The sequence below is a fragment of the Miscanthus floridulus genome, chromosome 1 (genome assembly GCF_019320115.1).
Source record: "Miscanthus floridulus cultivar M001 chromosome 1, ASM1932011v1, whole genome shotgun sequence".
Classification (NCBI taxonomy): domain Eukaryota; kingdom Viridiplantae; phylum Streptophyta; class Magnoliopsida; order Poales; family Poaceae; genus Miscanthus; species Miscanthus floridulus.
This window is the reverse complement of record NC_089580.1, coordinates 201,991,906-202,013,243: the sequence shown is the minus strand read 5'-3', so window position 1 is coordinate 202,013,243 and position 21,338 is coordinate 201,991,906. Positions and strand designations below refer to the sequence as shown.

At 50.0% G+C, this 21,338-nt stretch overlaps 2 protein-coding genes across 2 annotated transcripts; both read right to left on the bottom strand.

The window, feature by feature from the left end:
- Window positions 1-1,213: 1,213 nt before the first annotated feature.
- Window positions 1,214-6,064, bottom strand: LOC136450645 (folylpolyglutamate synthase-like). The gene is made up of 16 exons (XM_066451197.1): window positions 5,804-6,064; window positions 5,543-5,673; window positions 5,356-5,421; window positions 4,907-5,016; window positions 4,645-4,705; window positions 4,366-4,449; window positions 4,076-4,132; window positions 3,667-3,727; window positions 3,535-3,581; window positions 3,379-3,456; window positions 3,129-3,293; window positions 2,804-3,052; window positions 2,603-2,681; window positions 2,213-2,365; window positions 1,970-2,079; window positions 1,214-1,632 (listed from the first exon to the last, which is right to left on the bottom strand). The coding sequence occupies exons 1-16, from the start codon at window positions 5,922-5,924 to the stop codon at window positions 1,573-1,575; spliced, it is 1,632 nt and encodes a 543-aa protein (XP_066307294.1). The 5' UTR covers window positions 5,925-6,064; the 3' UTR covers window positions 1,214-1,572.
- A 12,266-nt stretch (window positions 6,065-18,330) lies between these two features.
- Window positions 18,331-20,570, bottom strand: LOC136509499 (remorin-like). The gene is made up of 5 exons (XM_066504277.1): window positions 20,207-20,570; window positions 19,599-19,643; window positions 19,380-19,467; window positions 18,929-19,010; window positions 18,331-18,792 (listed from the first exon to the last, which is right to left on the bottom strand). The coding sequence occupies exons 1-5, from the start codon at window positions 20,343-20,345 to the stop codon at window positions 18,592-18,594; spliced, it is 555 nt and encodes a 184-aa protein (XP_066360374.1). The 5' UTR covers window positions 20,346-20,570; the 3' UTR covers window positions 18,331-18,591.
- Window positions 20,571-21,338: the final 768 nt, after the last annotated feature.

Here is a 21,338-nt window from a genome sequence, read left to right as displayed (position 1 = left end):
GCAAACAACACTTCGAAAGTGCCAGTGACAAGGTAGTAACAATCACGCTACTGTATTGCTTTTACTCATGGTCGGTGCGCAGTACATGTATGCCAGCCAATTCTACTTACAAAAAAGCCTCTCGTTGCTCAGCCCAGAATCTTCAGAGTCGAGAGTCCAGCCTTCAGTTGTGTAGCGGGTTGGGCCCCTGCGGCACAGTTCTCTTGGACTCGGACAGATCCTGCACGCGCCTCCAGCGAGGACTCTGCCGGCCGTGCTTGCTGGAGAACGACGGCGAGTAGTGTCCTTGAGCTCCCCTCGGAGGCAGCGGCGGCGACTCGACGTCGTCGTGCGCCGTGATAGCCACCTCGGAGCCCGGAATCCGCCGGCCGTGGCAGAACAGGCATCTCAGCTCTGCTCCCAGGAGCGAGACTGTGAGTACTACTACCATGAACCTGACGAAGCTTTGTCGTGGCGATCCCATGGTTTCAGACAAGCCGAGGAAGTTGGAGATGGCAAGAGAGTCTTCTGATTCTGAACAGAGGTGTGTTGGTTTCTCAGTCGCTGTGCTATATAGCGTGCAAGTGCAATGCATCAAGGGATTAGGGATGGTGGTGTCCTAGCTTAGCTAGCCCAAAGTCAAAACCATCACTTGACGGGATTTCTATGATACTGTAGTTCGTACTAGTAGTTTATTAATTGTAGCTTATACTAGTAAGTTTACTGTTTATAATACATTTGGATGATGTCATGGTCACACACAGGCAACGGAATAAGAGTTTCTATACGCGGGTGCAGACAACAAGAGCGGCACAGAAAGTAATCCAGCTCGGCCATCTGGAGGGAGACCCAGGGGGAGCTGCGGTTGAATTGCTGAGGCGATACGAGACACCGGGGCAGGCGTGCGCTTGCCTCACCAATTTGGCTTGGTGCGGACACCGGATAGCAATCGAAATCGAAAGGGTTCAGAGGTCGCCGCTGACACTGACGGCGAAACCCAGTGTCATGCCATGCCTAACAGAATTGTGGCTGGAGCTGGGCTTGGAAAGATGGTTTTGCACGGATGCGGTACAGGGAAAACACTGTTGGGCCGTATCGTTGCGATATCAACAAGATGGTCAGGTCAGCGTTAAGGTCTGAAGACGGAAGTGACCGGCCCCAAGGAAAACACGGATGTGGTACAGGGAAAACACTGTTGGACCATCAGTTTTCCGTCAGGGAGAGAGAACAATGATACATCATCACAACATGAATTCTTTTTTACTCTGGAGAAGAATGATTGGTTTCTTTGCAGACTTTGTATTTGCAGAAGAAAACCCACGCGCTCTTATTTTTTGTGAGTATACAGATTTGACCCAGTTTCATGTCAAATTCCCAGTTATGTTCTATGATGGCACGATCATCCTATTTCATGCCTTTACAAGAATGGGCACAGCGGTTTCCTGGGTGAAAGGAGACAGTGGCCAGAAAACACAAGAAGCTCGCAGCTTGGTTAGGCATCATAAGCAAGCCGTTGAAATTTCTGCCCTTGCTAATCATGTTAGCCTTGGGAGATATCATAGTCCGGTTCCAGTTTGAACTTCGAGCGGTGTATCACTTCTTGATTATTCTCAAGACATCGCCAATGAGATGCAGGGAGCCAGTAACCAACACCTAGTTCAGTCCCATCATCAGATCAAAATGTGTCAGCATCGGAGTGTGAAGGCAGTTAGATAAACAAAATACCAAAAAAGAAAAACGAGATAATAGTTCCTAAATTGTGTTTTAAAAGAAAAAGGAGCAAATAAACAAGACCCCTGAGAGAGAGAGGATAAAAGAGCGACAGAGGTTACAAAATAACAACAGTGGCAAACTTGAAGCAGCATTTGATGACTTGGTATACACATGTTAGTTATGAACGCATGGGCAATGAAAGGCAACAAACATTCGGCCAAATATCAATATGCAGATTTCTGCGAGGGAAAGGTTATGTTCTCATGAGAGATTTTACCTGGAAAGAAGTAGATTGGTTTTCTCGGGCATGTCTCCTTAGCCACTCGATTGCGAGTGGAAGTGATTCCAAAACTTGACTAGTATCACTAGATTTTGTAGTATTTATACCTGCACCATTTACTTGCAAGTGTTACATTATATTCAGACCAGATAATGCTTGTTTCAAGGGGAAAAAACATACAAGGCACTAAGAAAAGCAGCATAAATGGCTAAAGAAATCAGGTTCAGATTTCACAAGAACCTTTTTCCTGAAGTAACTTCTCCCACACTGTTTGGAGCGACAACTGCCATGATAAATCGATTTGCTCAGGCTCCGCAGGTGCTGAAGTATTAGAACCAAGCTTGTTGTATTGTGATTGGTTCGGCACAAATAGGGCTAGATCAAAGTGGACTCCTGACAAAATTAGACCAAAATGAATGCACCCATTTAACTTAGGACTGGAAAAGTTGCACTTGAAAGTGAAATCAACAGTAAATAAACCAGTAACTTCGCACAGAACTCGAACTCGAGTGGGCAGTAAATTCATTTGGTTCCCGTTAAACAAATTGAGATAATAAATTAAACACATTAATTAATGGTGAATGATTGCAAGGGAAATTTTCCAGGCGATGATGAAAAATTTTAAGGTACCATTTTGAGTTGATGCATCCAGGAGATGAGGAAGCAGTCTCATCGGATCTCTCACAGACATGCAATTGAACAGAAGGATCTGCAAAATCAGTTCCAAAATAATATTTTTATATAAGGGAGGAACCTACTGTAAGATGTAATGCACACAAAAGCAGGTCAATTGAAGCATGAAAAAAAGCGCAGATATGCCATGAGACATACCTTTTGAGACCTAGATGTCTGAGACTGCTCCACGGAAGATGTTAGCCTTCTATCATCCTTTGTGGCATGGGAAAACCACTTGGCACATATTTCCATACTTTCAGGACTGTGCGCTCCATCCAAATAGAAAACAAGCGAACAATCTTTGTCCTTCTCTTCTGAATTCACTTGTGAATCTGGAACAATCTGTGCTCGGCCTTGCAAAGAAGTGCTTGATAGTCCTCTAATAAAATGATCTGGCAAGGGATCCTGAATTCCATCATAGCAGGACAAATTGTCATACCATCTTTCTTTTTAGAAAAGCAACATGATTGAAAGGACTTACAGTACGGTTGAGTGGTATCCTGCCCTTATGTCCCTGCTTCTCAAGCCACGAACTAGCCAAAGCAACTGCAAGGCCAGCATTTATATATTGATGTTCGCCATGGAGTCCAAGATGTTGATCTTTTAAGTGATGGGGCTCCAGAGGATCAGCGACTTGGAGAGAGATCTTCAGAAACCAATGTTGCATTAAGTGTCATGGCTAGAATAGAGGCAACCAAAAAAGAAAGAATGGAATCGATGATAGGACATACACCCAACTCCGAAGCTCTTTGTTTGAGAGCAGTCATTGCCTCTTCTGGTTGTGGAGCAGTATAGGCTGGAACTCCTTTCTGACACAAGAGAACCAGAAAAGTAAGAAAATTGGCTATATAATTTGACTAGCTTTATAGGAAAGTAACTAAAAAAACCTTGAAAATCCCAGCCTTCTCCCCTGCGATTTCTCCAAGCGTATTCCCTGCTCACAGGCAACAAAGTAAAGATGAGACTGAAAGCATGAACCTAATGATAGAGGTACTTCAACTGTCAGTTACATGACTAACCAAGAATTTCCATATGATCATATCCAAGGGAAGATATTCCACAAACTACAGGTTCTTTAACCTGCAGACACCCAAATTTAGAGACCAGTCAAGATCTTTGATTTTTGATAGTTCAAGATAACAGTGGTAATATAAATGCTGTCAGAAAGCCCAGAAGAAACTCAAGGTAAATTTAAACACACAACCATTTTGAAAGTCAAGTTGACACTGAATCTTAGACAAGAAGCAAGCATATAAATTGACCTAGTCCATCCTTTTGCATATAATACAAGGATGCTCACAAAAATAAGCATGCAATATTTTTCAGGACTAAAACGGCACAGTTCAAGTTTACTCTGGGTTTTGACTACTCAAGATGAGTTTATACACAACCTTCGGTTATATATTACTGCAATAGAACATCACATACCACATTAGTTGCGTCAAACTTCCCTCCTAAGCCAACCTCGAGAACAGCAACGTCTACCTGTTATAGTCAGAAAAAGATGGGGGAAATGATTGGGCAGATTCCAGCGAAGCTCATAAGGTATGAATAATCAGTAAGTTCCGAGTGTCAGAAGAGCATATATGTGATAGATGCGTGAATGTGTACCTCAAAATCACATATTAACACGGCGTCATGCATGTAAAATGACTTTAGCATCTTGAATATCATCCAAAGAAGGCAGAAAGAGTAGGAAATGCTTGTATTTGCTTTACCTGCTCAGCAGAAAATATCTTGAATGCGAGCAATGCGAGGAACCTGAAATAGGCTGGCATGGGAATATCATCATCAGTCTTCTCCTGGAAGTAGCCCATTTACCTCATCATCCACCGGTTTATATAGAATAGGAGCAATATGATGAGAACAGACAGGTTACAGAACAAATGCAAAAAGTTCCTGATGGAATCAATTCTGTGGTTTCTGCTTTGTCAGTTCAAGGCACTAGGCATCCAGCACAGACCGCTTTATATGAAACGAGTAATCAAGACACTTACCTTCAACTTGTTCCAGCACCACCAAAAGTACTTCAAAAATTTCTCTTCAGAAATATTAACCCTGATGCCGTCAGAAAGGAGGAGCTAGGGTCAGTGCGATCATAAATTCATAACACCTACTTACAGGGACAATATAAGAAAGATGACACAACACATCTGCATACAAAAAAAAATCATTTGGAAGTTCATAGGATCTACTGTTGTCAACACCACAACCAGATGCAGGTATATAAGATAAAAGAACAGTAGGAAAAAGAATTACCCATCCAGCCGAAATCGCTCCCTAATATCCATCAAATGTGGTGAGGTGAACAGCCCAGTATGGAATCCACATGATCGCAGGATTGACTCGGTGAATGTGCATGTGGAACCCTGTAGATAGATACAATCAATGCCTTGTTCAATTGACGCCAAGTCAGGGCCCTAAAAGAATTCAGCATTTCTCATTTCTTATTACTACTGTACAAAGTCGCAGTTCAATGCTAGCCATTACAGATACGGAAATGGTTGTATCACATCTTGATACCAATCACGAATAGCATTAAACTGCGACTTTTGTAAAGCTTAACACTTCACATTGTTTACATTTGCATTCCAACCTAGCCGTGATTGCCTAGCTGTTGTTTTACAGTACAGATATTAAATTTGAACTTTCTGATCAAACTAAAAGTGACACAGCATCTAACTCGAGGATGCCACTAGTTAGTTTACCTTCCCCTTGGTCCCCGCGACGTGAATCACTTTCATCCGCGCGATCGCCTCCTCCAGCTCCAGAATCTACCCACCATTTCATACCAACCAGATCGAACAATCAAACAACCATCCTATTACGATTCAGAAGAACCCTGGCAGTAGGAGGAGGAGATCTTATAAATTCTCAATGCACGGAGCCACGGACCTTGACGTAGTGCGCCATGAGGTCCCACTGGTTACCGCGGTTGCCGCTGTGCACGCGCACCTTCTGCGTGATGAGCGAGGAGAGCCGCCCCAGCACCTCGTCGTACTCCGCGGGCGCCGGCGGCGTGCCACCTGAGAAGAAAGCCCGACCAAACACACGCACACACCGCCGCCGTCAGTCATCACCTCACCAAGCGTCAGCCATAGCCCGCAGGCACTGGGCGTGGGTGATGTAAGCAAGCAAGCAGGCTCGGTCCCTCACCTGGCTGCGTCTGCGCGGCGGCGGTGGTGGAGGCCATGGCGCGGCGGATGATGAGGTGGGTGGAGGGCGAGAGGAGGAGCAGGCGCCGGAGGTGGGCGGCGACAGGGGGAGGCGAGCGCATAAGCGTCGTGGAGCAGGCGCGGGGAGTGCCGGTGGGAGGGTGGAGGTGGAGAAGGGGGTTGGTGGCGCTGCCGGCGGCGCCGTGGTGGGCCCCACGGGCGCCGCAATGGCGATTCCAACTGGTGCGGACGGCAAGTGGCTCGCTGTTTATTTTTCTTACCGGATTGAGTGGCGGGCGGCGGCACAGCAAGTTTGGTTGCCCGCTTCGATGGAGAAGAAGTACGCCTTCACGTGGCAGAAGCGTACTTCAGTTCAGTTGTTGAACTGCGCATTCAGAGCTACGCAACATCTTGGCTTCTTGGGAGTGCTCAACTGCAGATGATTTTTTTTTGAAACGATGAACTGCAGTCTGCAGATGATGAAATGTGTCGGGTTCGTAAATCCGAGGTCCCTCAGGGATCGGCTTCCACGTCAGGGCTCGGCCCAAAAAAACGGCATTTCTTTCTTCTGGACCGGCCTGAAAGTCTAAAACCAACAGACCGGAGCACTTGCTTCAGGCTCAGGCCGCCTTCGGCCCATCTCTCCGACCGGAGCACTAGCTCAAGCTTGGGCCAGCTCCGAACGGCCTCTCCGATTGGAGCGCTAGCGTCAGGCCCCGGCTGCCTCCGCACAGCCTCCACTCGGAAAGCCTGACCCGAGGACCGCCTCGGACTCCGACCCCGCAACTCCGACCCCACGACCGGGGCTCGCAGGAAGCCTACTCACCGCTCTTCTCCGACTGGCGCGCCAGAACCGAGTGGGGACCATCCGATCGGGGACGCCTGCTCAGAAAGAACCAAAAGGCGTGCGGAGAAAGGCAAGACATGGCTCGCAAGTCAACACCATTGTACCAGGGACCATACCCAGCACGAAGCAATGCTCTGCAGCCACCCTGACACATAGTATTGTAGGGGCCGCTAGAAACTCCTATATGGTAAGCCCTCCGCGTGTCTCTGGAAACCGATTACGGTATGGGATTCAGGATTTGCCATACCGAATGAATATAGCACAGCTCCTCACATGCCACTAGGCATCCAGAAGTATTATGCAGGTACCAGCGTCCATCCTTCCTGAAGAAGATATCTCGACCCCCCGTGCACATCTGACATCCTACAGCGACATCGACAGTATTGAGAGGCTTCAACCATTATCCAGTTTTTATCACCGTAGGCAGCAAGACTTAGGAATATCTGTACTCTCTCCCTCTCACCTATAAAGAGTCACCCCCTTCATCTATAAAAGGGGATGCGCTCCCTCCAACCAGGGAAGATCGACTTCTTCAAGCCCAGACTCACTAGAACGACATCAGCCCCTTACAACCGCAGGACCACCAAGTTCCGACCGCGACCCTTCCGATCGGAGCCGACCGAACCTCTTGTACACCCTCTTCTTCCTCCTTCTCATTTGTACCCCCACTACAGACTTTGAGCACCTGGGCTCAGGAATAAAGTCGTCGACCGACCCCGACTGGACGTAGGGCACGTTGCCTGAACCAGTATAAATCCTATGTTATTGAGTGCTAGGCCACCTCCGATCACAACATACAGTAAAACTACAAATATTTACTAGTTGGTCACTTTCTGCACCGATAGTTGGCGCCGTCCATGGGGAAGATGTTGTACGTTAAACACCTTTTGGTCATCGGATGGTCTATTTTTCACCACTCCCGCCGTGGCGGGCTCCGACGATACGATTTGTTTTGGCTCGCTGGAGTTCCCCGTAGTCTCGCCCGCCGGGATACAGGTTCCACCCATCTTCGAGCCATTCCAGGCCTTTCGCTTCGAGAGCCTAGACTTTGTCGCCGACCGGCTCGGCGTACTCCACCTCCGCGAGGAGGCTCGCGACCCGGCACCCGTTGGAGGAACGTCCTCCATCGACTCCGGGACGCGCGACTTCGATGGCGCGGCATCTGCGCTTCATTCCGAGCAAACTCTCTGCTCAAACCCCACTATAAGTAATATGCGTGCTACTCACTCTTTATTTACTATCTCTCACCAGTCACCCGGAGGAAATGTACCGCCCACGCCACAAACGCCATACGATCGGTTCCCCTACGGCCTTACGTCCTCCACGGACGCCTACACTCGGGGACTCCGAAGGATGCTGGCACCGTCCCCCCTCACGTCCGAGTTCGTGGGAGTAGTGGGCTTTATTCCTGCCATTCCTCACAAACTTCCGGATGATGATGGTGAGAGCGACGGTTCAAGCATCGGTGACGTGGCGCCCCGCCACTGTCCCTCCCAAGAGTACGCTATGGCAGACGCTCCGCGACAACCGCTGGTGGTTGTGGAGTCTGTGCGGACTCACACCCCTCCGGACCCACGTGCGAGAGCCCTCGCGTCTGCGGAAGCACACGCTGAGGAATTACGACAACGACGGCAGAATCAGCCGTCGTCTGCACCAGCGCCATCGGTACAGCACGTTGCGCCCCACGCGCCTGGCCTAGCGGGTGGCGCCCGGGGTCACACTCGTCAGGTTCAGCATGACATCATGAGCAAAGGGAACGATGTCCCACAATTCGCCCGGGCCAGCCAGAATATAGCTGCTGTAGCAATGCTTCTCTGTGATGTTCTCGAGCCCGTCGATCCTCAGGAGCGGGCAATCTACTGAAACCTCCAGGTGGAAAGCTCCACATCGTGACTCCGACCCTCGCCCTCTCTCCCCACCGGGGGGGTGGGGACGCACCAGCCGGATCGATCTGTTCGCTCGCTGCCGCAGCCGACAGGCTCAGCTCGGGGGTGGCTGCAGCGCCACGGTCCAACTAGGCGCCTGCTCCACATCGACCACACCAGGACGCTTGTAGCGTCGCTAGCAACCGTCATTGAGCCCAACACGGTAACGACGTCCACCATACAGCAGCAGGCAACACGGACCTTGGCTGAATCATTGAGGGAAGCGGAGAAATGCGCCCTAGGCGCGATCGCTGGCTAGATGACCGGAGCCCCAGCCCTGAGGGCCCGGGGCCATGGGCCTTCAGCCGGCGCATCCGGAGAGCGCCGTTTTCACATCGTTTCCGGCCTCCCACCAATATCACCAAATACACTAGGGAGACAAACCCAGGCATTTGGCTTGAAGACTTTTGACTCGCCTATCGAGCCGGAGGATTGGATGATGACTTTTTCATCATCCAATATCTTCCCATCAGCGTAGGGGAGCATGTTCGGACATGGCTCGAATTCCTTCCACATAACAGTATCCGCGACAGGACTGACCTCAAGAGGGTCTTCGTCGGGAATTTCTAGGGGACGTATGTCCACCCGGGAAACTCCTAGGACCTCAAGAGCTGTCAGCAGGAGCCCAGCGAATCCCTGTGGGATTACATCCATAGGTTTTCCCAACGTTGTAACTCCCTCCCTGATGTCGTCAACGTAGACGTCATCAGCACCTTCCTCTCTGGGACAAACTGCGAGTCCTTGATCCACAAGCTTGGTTGCCTAAAACCCCGCACCACCCGCGATCTACTCGACATCGCCACTAACCACGCCTCTGGCGAGGAGGTAGTCGGAGCAGTCTTCAGTGGAGGCCAAGACAAAGGCAAGCCCAAGCGCGCGGATCCAGATGAAAGCCCCTCCACTCAGAGGGGCAAAAAGAACAAGAAGGATCAGCGCCGGATGGACGATACCGCGTTGATCGCCGTAGCTGATCGTGCACCTAGGCAGCCCCAATAGGGACCGTCTGACCACTTCAACAAACTCATAGATGGTCTGTGCCCCAATCATGCCTATCCCGTCAAACACCTCTACAAGGGAGTGCGAGCTCCTCAAAAGTTTCCTCCGACAAGCCGGCACGCCAAAGGAGAGGGACGGCAAGGAGCCAATAGTCAGGAGGGGTGGCGCAACTGGCAAGGACAAGGACAGTTTCCCTGAACCCAAGGAGTGCATCATGATCTTTGGTGGATCCGACGCCATCTGGTCCAAATGCCAGCACAAGGTACGCTATAGGGAGGCATGCGTCGCTGAAACGACCGTCCCCTCTTTTCTTAGCTGGTCAGAATCCCCGTTCACCTTTGATTAGAGGGACCATCCCTCCTGCGTCGTGAGACCAAGATGCTACCCGCTCATCGTTGACCCCATTGTCCGCAAGAAGCGCCTCACCAAGGTGCTAATGGACGGGGGCAGCGGTCTCAACATCCTATACGTCGACACCCTCGATGCCATGCGCATCCCCCGATCAGAGCTCCGCCCGGCGGGCTCCCCCTTCCATGGGGTAATGCTGGGAGCGCAGGCATACCCACTCGAACAGATCAATCTGCCCGTCATGTTCGGCAGTTGAGCCAACTTCCGCTCGGAGGTCCTCACCTTCGAAGTGGTAGACTTTCTAGGGTCCTACCGCGCCATTTTGGGGCGGCCATGCTATGCAAGATTCATGGCGATCCCCAACTACACCTACCTTAAGCTGAAGATGCTGGAACCAAACGGTATCATCACAGTGAGTAGCACCTTTTCACACGCCTTCGAGTGTGACCACGAGCACTATGAGCTCGCCACCGCGGTCGTCAACTCATCTGAGCTCCTGCAGCTTGGGGAGTCGTCAACCCTTGTAGTCCCAAACTGCAATAAACCAACCTCCTCGACGGCCTTTCGCTCGCTCAAGGAAACCAAGGCAGTGGGTGTCGATCCCACCAACCCAACCAAGACAGTTTGGGTCAGAACCCAGCTTTCGGCCAAATAGGACAGTGAGCTCGTCGACTTCCTGTGCGACAACCGTGATGTCTTCGCATGGCAGCCGTCTAACATGCTAGGGATACCCCGGGAGGTCACCGAGCATGCACTACACCTTACCCCGGGCTCTAAACCCGCCAAACAACGCCTGTGTCGCTTCGACGACAAAAGGCGTAGGGCCATAGGTGAGGAAATCGCCAAACTCCTGGCAGCCGGGTTCATCAGGGAGGTCTTCCATTCCGACTGGCTTGCCAATCCTATCCTGGTCAGAAAAAAGACCGGGAAGTGGAGAATATGCGTCGATTATACTGGACTCAACAAAGCGTGCCCAAAGGATCATTTCCCATTACCACGCATAGACCAGATAATTGACTCTACCTCGGGTTACGAAATCCTCTCCTTTCTGGATGCCTACTTAGGCTATCACCAGATCACGATGAAAGAGTCCGATCAGCTCGTAACCTCGTTCATCACCCCATATGGTTCGTATTGCTACATAACCATGCCTTTCGGCCTAAAGAACGCTGGTGCCACCTACCAAAGGTGCATGCAGCAATGCTTCGCCGACCAAATCGACCCGCTTGACCAGCCCGATCAGGCCGAGCGGCCAAAACCAATGATTGCCGTCTATGTTGATGACATAGTGGTCAAAACGGCTCAAGCTTGCGACCTGATCATAAACTTGGCCATGACATTCATAAACCTCCGAAGGTTCAACATCAAGCTGAATCCCGAAAAATGTGTTTTCAGGGTTCCAAAGGGAAAACTGCTGGGATACATTGTATCCAAGCACGGCATCGAAGCCAACCCCGAAAAGATCGTGGCCATCTCCAACATGGGCCCCATACGCAACGTCAAGGGTGTGCAGAGACTCACCGATTGCCTAGCTGCCTTAAGCCGCTTTATCTCCTGGCTCGGTGAACGGGGGATGCCGCTCTACAAGCTCCTCAAAAAGACGGACGCCTTCGTCTGGACTGAGGAAGCCCAGCAGGCTCTCGAAAGCCTCAAAATGTTCCTAACGACGGCCCCAGTCCTTGTCACTCCCAAGCAGGGAGAACCCCTCTTCCTCTACACCACGACAAGTAACCATGTGGTGAGCGTCGCCCTGGTCGTAGAGAGGGAGGAACCAGGACACCAGCTCAAAGTGCAGCGACCTGTATACTTCATCGGAGAAGTGCTTACCGACCCCAAGGTCCAATACCCCTAGGTGCAGAAACTCCTGTACACCGTGTTAATGGCCACTAGGAAGCTCCTACACTACTTCACCAACCACGAAGTCACAATCATCACTTCATACCCACTCAGAGACATCATCCGCAATCGTGACACCGTGGGACGAATCTCTAAGTGGGCCCTTGAACTCATGGGCCATGACATCAGGTATACCCCCACACCACGATTAAGTCTCAGGCTCTCACGGACTTTGTCGCCGAATGGACGGAGGTCCAGCTACCGGCCCAGGACGTCTCCCACGAGTACTAGACAATGTACTTCGATGAGTCCATAATGGCACCTGGCTCGGGGGCTGGAGTGGTTCTGATCTTCCTAGATGGGAGTAGGCTCCGCTACGCCATCCACCTCCACTTTTCTGCTTCAAACAACACTGTAGAAAATGAGGCCCTTATCAACGGACTACGCATCGCTATCGAGCTCGGTGCTACGCGACTCTACGTCCACGGTGACTCGAAACTAGTCATTGATCAGGTCATGAAGGAATCCTCCTGCAAAAGTCCCCTCATGACAGCATACTGCCAAGAGGTGCGTAAGCTCGAGGACAAATTCTAGGGAATCGAACTGCATCACGTCCCTCGAAGGGACAACGACGCCGCCGATTTCCTCGTAAAACTGGCTGCCAGGCGAGATCTGCCCCCGAACGTAGTCTTCATCAACGACGCCCACGAGCCGTCTGTCCGCATCCTGGAAGGTTTGACCTAGACGCACCCCAACAGCTAGCCGGCGCTTGAGGGCTCTGACCCCAGTACCTCTATAATGACGTCACCTGCGGACGTCGTTGTATTAGCACTCGATCAAACCGATTGGCGAGCACCGCTACTCACCTACCTCCTCAAGGAGGTTCTCCCACCTAAAAGAACCAAAGCTTGATGAATCGCTTGACGCGCCAAGACCTTCATCGTGCTCGGTAACGAACTCTACAAACGGAGTCTATCAGGAGTACTCATGAAGTGCGTCCTCGCCAGCCGGGGAAAATAGATCCTCCTCGAGGTCCATTCCAGGATCTGCGGGCATTATGTGGCCCCAAGGTCCCTGGTCAGAAAAACCTTTCGCCAAGGTTTTTACTGGCCCACCGCACTATGAGATGCAGAGGAGGTCGTCCATAGGTGCGAAGGATGCCAGTTCTACGCTCGGCAAACCCATTTACCAGCACAAGAGCTCCAAACCATCCCAATCACCTAGCCATTCATGGTCTATGGCCTCGACATGGTAGGACCTCTTAAGAAAGGTCTAGGCGGTTTTACTCACCTACTCATAGTAGTCGACAAGTTTACCAAATGGATAGAGGCCAAGCCCATCACCAATCTCCGCTCGAAAGAGGCGGTCAAATTCTTCCTTTGACATCATCTACCGATTCGGCATTCCTAACTATATTATCACTGACCACGAGACTAACTTTACCGGGAAGAAGTTCCAAGACTTTAGCAATGGATACGACATCAGAATCGATTGGGCTTCGATCGGACATCCATGAACTAACGGTCAGGTCGAACGCACCAACGGCATGGTCCTCCAAGGACTCAAAACGCGCATCTTCGACCGACTCAACAAACACGCCGGGCGATGGGTTGCAGAGGTCCCAGCGATCCTCTGGAGCCTAAGAATGACCTCAAACCGATCCATAAGATTCACACCTTTCTTCCTGGCCTACGGAGCGGAAGCTGTGTTGCCCTCCGACCTCAACCACAGCGCACCGAGAGTAAAAGCTTTCGATCGTGACCGAGCCTCGGTAGCTCAACAAGACACAGTCGATCTGCTCGAAGAGGCCTATGAGACAACCGTCATCCGCTCCGCTCGCTATCAATAGACCCTCCGCAGGTACCACGAAAGGAAGATCAGAGGAAGGATTCTCGAAGTTGGTGATCTCGTGCTACGAAGGACCCAATCTACAAAGGAAAAACACAAGCTCTCTCCACCCTAGGAAGGACCCTATACGGTAACTGAAGTAATCCGACCGGGCACCTACCGACTAGAGGACAACAACAGCAATGTTCTCAACAACACTTGGAACATTGAACATCTACGTCGTTTTCCCCTTAGAAACCGGTCTAAACACCTTCAATTAAAGCACATGCTCCTGTAAGAGCGCCCTCGCCCGAACGCTTTCAACCCGGGTCGCTCGAGGGCTCTATAAATATACAAATATTGAGTACTACCTCTCTATTTTGTTTACTATTGTATGGAAAATTCCTTCCTACCCTAAAGAGGGGGTAGTTTATTTCTTTGTTTTACCTTACGTAACTTTGCTTTAGAACATTCTGATTGATTGCACCCCGCCTTTCCTACGGCTACAACCGGGCGAGCCTCGTGGGCCACGCCCCGGGTTCGCAAAGTTGCGACCTACGGAACAAACGGGTAGGTATGAAATAGAAAGAAATTTAAAACAAAATTATGCTAAGGAGAAACTAAGGAATAGAAGGGAATAAGCTTCCCCGAACGGAATGACTCCATCACAGAAAACAAAATACCATTATAAACTGTTAAGCACACGAACGTTTTATACGGGGGCTTCCCCCACAAATTTAAAACTATCCGCTTCCACTAAACTACTATTATTTTTACATGCTACTAGGGTGGCCTGGCGACATCCGACGATGGTGCAACCGACAAAGGCTCGAGCTGCTCACTTCCCAACGACGTGGCATCTGGCTCGGCTAAGACCGGGGCGACATTCACCTCCAATCCGACATCACGCTCCAGGTTTGCAAAAGGATCCGTAAGTCCTCCCCCTCGCTCACTCTTCCTCTCAACTAGGAACTGCCGCAGCGTACAGGCACTCTCGGTGAGAAAGAAGAAGGAAGAGCGAGGAATCTTCGCCAGAAGAGACCATCAGACCTCCCTGAGTTGATCAAGTCACCCAGGATAGATCAACCGGCCTCCTGAGTCGATCAATTCACTCAGGACAAGCACCTGAGATACAGGAAGGAAGCAAAGGGATGCCCCATGCGGGCCATGTCGACTTCGTCTCGAATGACGAGCACGGGTCTTGGTCGGACATTTCTGACTGAAGCTCTCTAAACCTTGTCTCTCAGGCCATTAAGGTGAGCATGTGTTCATTAAATATAAAACTGTTCACACGAGAGTTAATCCACGATTGACAAGCGCAGGTTTCGGATGAGAGTTTCCAACTGGAGCTCTTCGAACCCTGTCGCTCCAGTCTTCAAGGTAAAACACCATCAAAGCCCCTCTATTTTATTACAAATCATTCATACATCCATACGCGCATTTATCTCATACGCCTGAACCCCCCGGACGGTTAGGGCATGAACCGCCCAAGGGCTCGGGAACTAAGCATCGCACGTGCGACGAAATGCACCAAAATGCTCCGTGTTGCGCCACGAAGCGGTGGCTTTCCTCATTCGACATGAGCAACCAAACAGAGCCAGGGGAGAAAACCGTAGATAAGCACCGTGCGGCCTTCGCTCGGTTTGGCAAACCGGGTTATCTCAACCTTCTCGTTCGATCCTGAACCCCTTAGGCCCACAGAATCTCCATCGAGGGGAGGCTGTCAGGCCACCCGGGTCAGTCTATGGAACAACCTAGACATCTATCGGGCTATAGGTAAAGGAGTAGTGGAATGCCACAAGAGGGCTATGCCGACCCCATCACGAACGATGGACCTGGATTCCACTCGATCACACCCGTTAGCGAGCTCACCGAGCTAGTCTTCGAGCCTGAGTGATCGGGACAGGCGATGAAACTCAGCCCCTCCGATTGTGAGGAACCGGATGGGGTAGCGTAAAAACGACTCACAACCCCCACGAAGGGCCGACAAGGCTCGGGGGTTTAAACGCCATGGGACCGTGACTCCAAATTCGCGTCGACAGGATAGGCGACATCTGGCTATGGCTAGGGACCGCGACTTCTTAACTCGCGTCGATAGGATAGGCGACATCCGCTACGGCTTGGGACCGTGACTCCTTAACTCGCGTCGACAGGATCGGCGACATCCGGCTACGGCTCTTGGGACCGCGACTCCTTAACTCGCGTAACGGCTTCAGATGGCTTCACTAACTAAAACTAACTCTTTCGATCCACGACGAGCACCGATGCCTGGGTCTACTCATGACTCCACCTTACCCGATCCCACGGCGCGCACCGACGCCAAAGATCGAACTCTGTTGCGCCTGAAACTAAGTTATTTCCGTTCACGGCGCGCACCGACACCAGGGCTTGTTTCAAAAACTAAAAACTTTCTCATCCGATCCTCGGTGCGCACCGACGCTGGGATCGTTAAGTTCTGTCTCAATCCAATCCCCGCGCTTAAAAACACCTCGGCTGCACAACGACGCCATGGTTAAACAAAATTCCGTCTTAAACTAAAAAACATGCATAAATGCCTGCTGAGACAACACCCCAACCGATTCAGCCTAAACCACCTGGGGCTCGGGGGGCTACACCCGTGGGTGCGGTCGCCCATACCCGCTGGCAAGACAAAAATCCCCCAAACGATTCTGTTCGAATCGCTCGAGGGCTCGGGGGCTCCTGTCGGGTTCATAAACCCGGGGTCCCTCGGGGACCGGCTTCCACGCCAGGGCTCGCCCTAGGAAAACAGCCTTTCTTTCTTTTGGACCGGCCCGAAAGTCTAAAACCAACAGACCGGAGCACTCGCTTTAGGCCCAGGCCGCCTTCGGCCCATCTCTCCGACCGGAGCACTAGCTCAAGCTCAGGCCAGCTCCGAACGGCCTCTCCGATTGGAGCGCTAGCGTCAGGCCCCGGCTGCCTCCGCACGGCCTCCACTCGGAAAGCCTGACCCGAGGACCGCCTCGGACTCCGACCTCGTGACTCCGACCCCACGACTGGGGCTCGCGGGAAGCCTGCTCACCTCTCTTCTCCGACTGGTGCGCCAGAACCGACTGGGGACCATCCGACCGGGGACGCCCGCTCGGAAAGAACCAGAAGGCGTGCGGAGAAAGGCAAGGCATGGCTCGCAAGTCAACACCACTGTACCAGGGACCATACCCTGCACGAAGCAGTGCTCTGCAGCCACCCTGACACAAAGTATTGTAGAGGCCGCTAGAAACTCCCATATGGTAAGCCCTCCGCGTGTCTCTGGACATCGATTGCGGTATGGGCTCCAGGATTTGCCATACCGAGTGAACATAGCACAGCTCCTCACATGCCACTAGGCATCCAGAAGTATTCTGCAGGTACCGGCGTCCATCCTTTCCGAAGAAGATATCTCGACCCCCCGTGCACATCTAACATCCTATAGCGACATCAACAGTATTGGGAGGCTTCAACCATTATCCAGTTTTCATCACCGTAGGCAGCAAGACTTAGAAATATCTGTACTCTCTCCCTCTCACCTATAAAGAGCCATCTCCTTCATCTATAAAAGGGGATGTGCTCCCTCCAATCAGGGGAGATCGACTTCTTCAAGACCAGACTCACTAGAACGACATCAGCCCCTTACAACCGTAGGACCACCAAGTTCCGACCGCGACCCTTCCGGTCGGAGCCGACCGAACCTCTTGTACACCCCCTTCTTCCTCCTTCTCGTTTGTACCCCCACTACAGACTTTGAGCACCTGGGCTCAGGAATAAAGTCGCCGACCGACCCCGACTGGACGTAGGGCACGTTGCCTGAACCAGTATAAATCCTGTGTCATTGAGTGCTAGGCCACCTCCGATCACAACGTACAGCAAAACTACAAATATTTACTAGTTGGTCACTTTCTGCACCGACAGAATGCATCAAATTATGAAGCCGCTGGCCTCGAAAAAAAAATATCAAGCCACTGGGAGTAATAAATTTTCTATCCACTTTGAGGGTTAGTTTGGAAACTCATTGTTTTGGCAATGAATTTTTCCCAGAGTGAGCAATGTGTGGGGATATCATTTGAATAAGTCATTTAGTTCTCCACTTCTGCGTAGGGGGCTTTCCTTCCCTAGGTTTGCCTCCCTCTTGCTTTCAGATTAGGCCTGATGGAATTGTTTATTTGGTCTGCCATTAGTCAGTCTGTTCGTTTGGTCATAAATGATCGTAAATTTTCAGCCAGAACAGTATTTTTCTCTCACACCAAACCAACCAGTAGTAATAATCCACGATCGTATACTATCGTTTCAGCCCCAGCCGAACAGGGTGAGTGTTTTCTCACTGTTTCTCTGCAGGCTAGCTGGTGACATATGCTCAGTGAGCACACCTACTTATGTTTCAGCAAGTTTTTCTCTAAATGCCCTTTGTTGTTGTTTTTCCTTTTTTTACTCGAGTCCTCCTTTGCACAGTGCCTTTTGATCCCTCTTACATCAGTACAAGTTCGGTAGATCTGCTGGCGACCGTTTCAAAAGGAAAAAGAAAGTTCTTCTCTAAATGTTTCCGTAGTGCACTTGAAGATTAGGAGCAAGAAACAGGACGCCTGATGAAAATACAGGTTCCCAATTCGCAGAATTTTGCATGAAGTCTTCAGAGAGGACATTGCCTTTCCTGTGGCGTCTTTCCATCCAACAAAGAAAATACAGCAGAAGACTACATCTGCCGGATGCGAAACGCATAACCAGTTTCTCAAACTGACAAAACTCGCATCATAAGAATTGAGAAGAAAGAACAAAAGGTATCCATCTCCAGTTCTCCACGGCACTGCACTCCTCCTATGCTTAATTATACACAATTCCTTTACAGACTGCACCACCAGATGTCAAGCAAAGCCTCCCAATACAACAGAAACAACCACGCACACACCAAGGGCATTTCAGATACATACACATGCATGAACACACCGCCAAAAACACGCATTCCACCACATCTACAAGCAACAGTTGTTCCCAGCATACGTATATCACATCGTCATTTCTTTAGGCTTTCAAGAGGCCGAAGAGCTTGGTGGGTGCCTCGCCCTTGGTGCGGTACTTGGCGGCCATCTCCTCCGCCAGGATGATCTCCTCCCCGCGCTTGGCCTCCGTCTGCGCCCTCCTCTCCTCCGCCGTCTTGTGCAGCATCGCCAGCTTGTTCTTCAGCTTCTCCTCGTACGCCGCCTTCTTCTTCTCAAGTTGCTCCTGCCAATTGCCATGCACGTCGTCGTCAGTTACTAACTAACGACTCTGCTTTCCACCATAACAAACTCTGCTGCACCTGCAGCAATACTAGCTAATAGGTGACTTGTCATCGTCCACCTCCCTCTTTTCAGCTCACCTCGATCTTTTTCAGCTCGGCCTCCATCTCTGCTTTCTTCGCGTTCTCCCACGACGTGATGAAGGCAAGCTTCTTGGCGGCCCTGTTGTCATGGACCATTGCATTGCAGGCAAACGAAGCAAGTGAGTTAGTTGCAGACACAAAGTACGAGCTGATGCTGTTGGTGTGGTTGAGAGGTCAGTTGCATCGATCCTCCCTGCATGCGGCGGAGACGATCGAAAGGTGTGCTTTCGTTTCATCGTGCTTTGAGTGCGTCGTAAGATATAGTGGGATGGTATCTCTCACCCATCGAAACGAAACGGAGTGATGTGCCCGTTCGAGTAGCACGCATCACTGGTGATTTGATCCATTTTTATTGCTTTTATTTAAGCAGCTGACAGTTAAACATATATAGCTCGATGCTTACTTTTAAGCAACTCCCAAATAAATATAGCTCAGAGAGACCTTTTACCTGTTCTCGGCTCTCGCCTTCTCGCTCTCCTCCCAGGCGGTGATCAGAGTCAATCTCTTCTCGGATACAATTTTCGCGAGATAAGCATCTGAAGAAAAAGGGAATGAATGGAGCGAGATGAGTGTAATGAGTTTGAACCAGCTAGAATTCTTGTTTTTTCTTTGTTCGCTAAATAAACTGAGAATTTTGATGAGCATCCTTTTTGTTTTTGTTGGTTACCTCTTTCAGTTGAACCTCCAATAGTTGCAGGTTTCTCAGCAGCGTCTGGCAAATAAAAGAGCAGTCGTATCAGAAATTTTCAGAAGAAAAGGCTTATTTGGTTCTCAGTGCTCAGTGCTCGGTTGATGGTGCTGCTTCTCCTACCTCCGATCCTCTAGGCATCACATTAATTTGAATGATCTTGGTTTGCAGTTTGTGAAGAAAACTGATCCATGTTGCCAAAGAAATTAAAATTTACGAGCATATGCAGCAACACTCTTATGTTAACTTCTTATTTGGTTTGTCTCATTTTTACTTCAAAAGCAGTACGGTGGAAATAAAGGGAACTTATTGTCCCCAAACAGCCAAACTAATCGATCTGCTTTTCTGGAATTCCCCTCTCTCAACCTAGTCGGCTAGACGAAGAATGGTCAGGTAAAAATTGCTCCCTGCATGATCTTTGTAAAGTTTGGTTTGGGGAGATTTCCAACAAAGCTCCTACCTTTTCTTTTTTGTAGAAAAAGATATTCTACTAGCAGCTAGTGCAAAGCAGCAGACATAAAAGAAATCGTATTGTCGGGATGAACGAGAAGGAACGAACAAGGATGGTACTGTAGCTAGTTACGTACCCTTGACAACAGCGACGATGGCCTTGGAGTCGTCGTCGGCAAGCTTGGCGGGCGGGGGCGGCAGCGGCACGACGGCCTTCTCCTCAGCGATGTCCTTGGTGGCCTCCACCTCCACCTTCTTGGCCTCCTCCGCCGCCATCTATCTCTGCTAGCTAGCTGGTGGTGCTGAATTCAGTCAGATTCAGATGGGTCTCCTCCTCTCAATCAGCAGCAGGTGAGCCTCCAAGCTACTCCTAAGACACGACGTACGCTAGCTTAGAGAGCTAGAGAAAGAATGGTGTGGTGGCTGGGCAGTCTGGCACGAGGAGGGGGATGGCTCAAACAGTTAGCTGCTGCTAGGTGGTCGTCTGGTCGATATATAGAGGAAGTCGAGCAAATAAAGGTCTGCTAGGGTATATCGTATATGTAGAGAGAGCATCTCAACAAAGTATACTTGGTTTTCTAAGCAACAACAACAAAGCACATCTCTTATTATAAAAAAAAGCATATCTCTTATTATATTATTACCAACTACTTTATGTAGTAGTGTTTGTTTAACTAACTAGACAGCTACCAAGGTGGCTTAATAAACAAGGGAAGTAGTGATAGGCCTTGTTCGTTTCTCTTATAATTCGTATTTTTTATTTATTTTTTTTTTAGCTGGAATAGTATTTTCGGCTTTTTTTTTACCGAAGCGAACGGAGCCATCGATGGCCTGTTCCAGGCAGGCGAGGCGATCGATCGATGTGAGTGAGATAGTGGTGGGGCCGGTTTGCATCTGCATATGCATCATCGAGATGCTTGATCCATTCATCAAGACGCAGGTCTGCTAGGAGCAGACGAGCAACAGTTACGTTGTGGTAACTTTTAGCTGCAGAAGAGTCAATGTTACAGCTCGCCCGTTATGAAATGTTGTATGAAATTAAATGTTCAACATATAAGTAATCCGACGAGTCCTTTTGATTTCACACGAATTTGCATTGGTGTATGTATAAAATCGCCAAATTAAGTCCGGTTGTCTGTCGTATGAAATGTTATTCGTTTCGCTAAAATTTAGTTTATGCTAATTTATTATGAGAAAAAAATATTATTTATTCATCAAAAAATATTGCTAAAGAAGTTCAGGGTTGGATGCACGTCATGCTGCGGCCAT

Bases quoted from the DNA above. Each gene is read 5' to 3' on its own strand.
- LOC136450645 (XM_066451197.1), bottom strand. From the start codon at position 5,924: ATGCGCTCGCCTCCCCCTGTCGCCGCCCACCTCCGGCGCCTGCTCCTC. The intron at 5,422-5,542 runs GTCCGTGGCTCC...AATGGTGGGTAG, and splicing joins TCATGGCGCACTACGTCAAG to ATTCTGGAGCTGGAGGAGGC. The intron at 3,294-3,378 runs GTATGTCCTATC...TGGTTTCTGAAG, and splicing joins AAAGAGCTTCGGAGTTGGGT to ATCTCTCTCCAAGTCGCTGA.
- LOC136509499 (XM_066504277.1), bottom strand. From the start codon at position 20,345: ATGGCGGCGGAGGAGGCCAAGAAGGTGGAGGTGGAGGCCACCAAGGAC. The intron at 19,468-19,598 runs GTAACCAACAAA...CTTTTTCTTCAG, and splicing joins TGGAGGTTCAACTGAAAGAG to ATGCTTATCTCGCGAAAATT. The intron at 18,793-18,928 runs GTGAGCTGAAAA...GGCAATTGGCAG, and splicing joins CCGAGCTGAAAAAGATCGAG to GAGCAACTTGAGAAGAAGAA.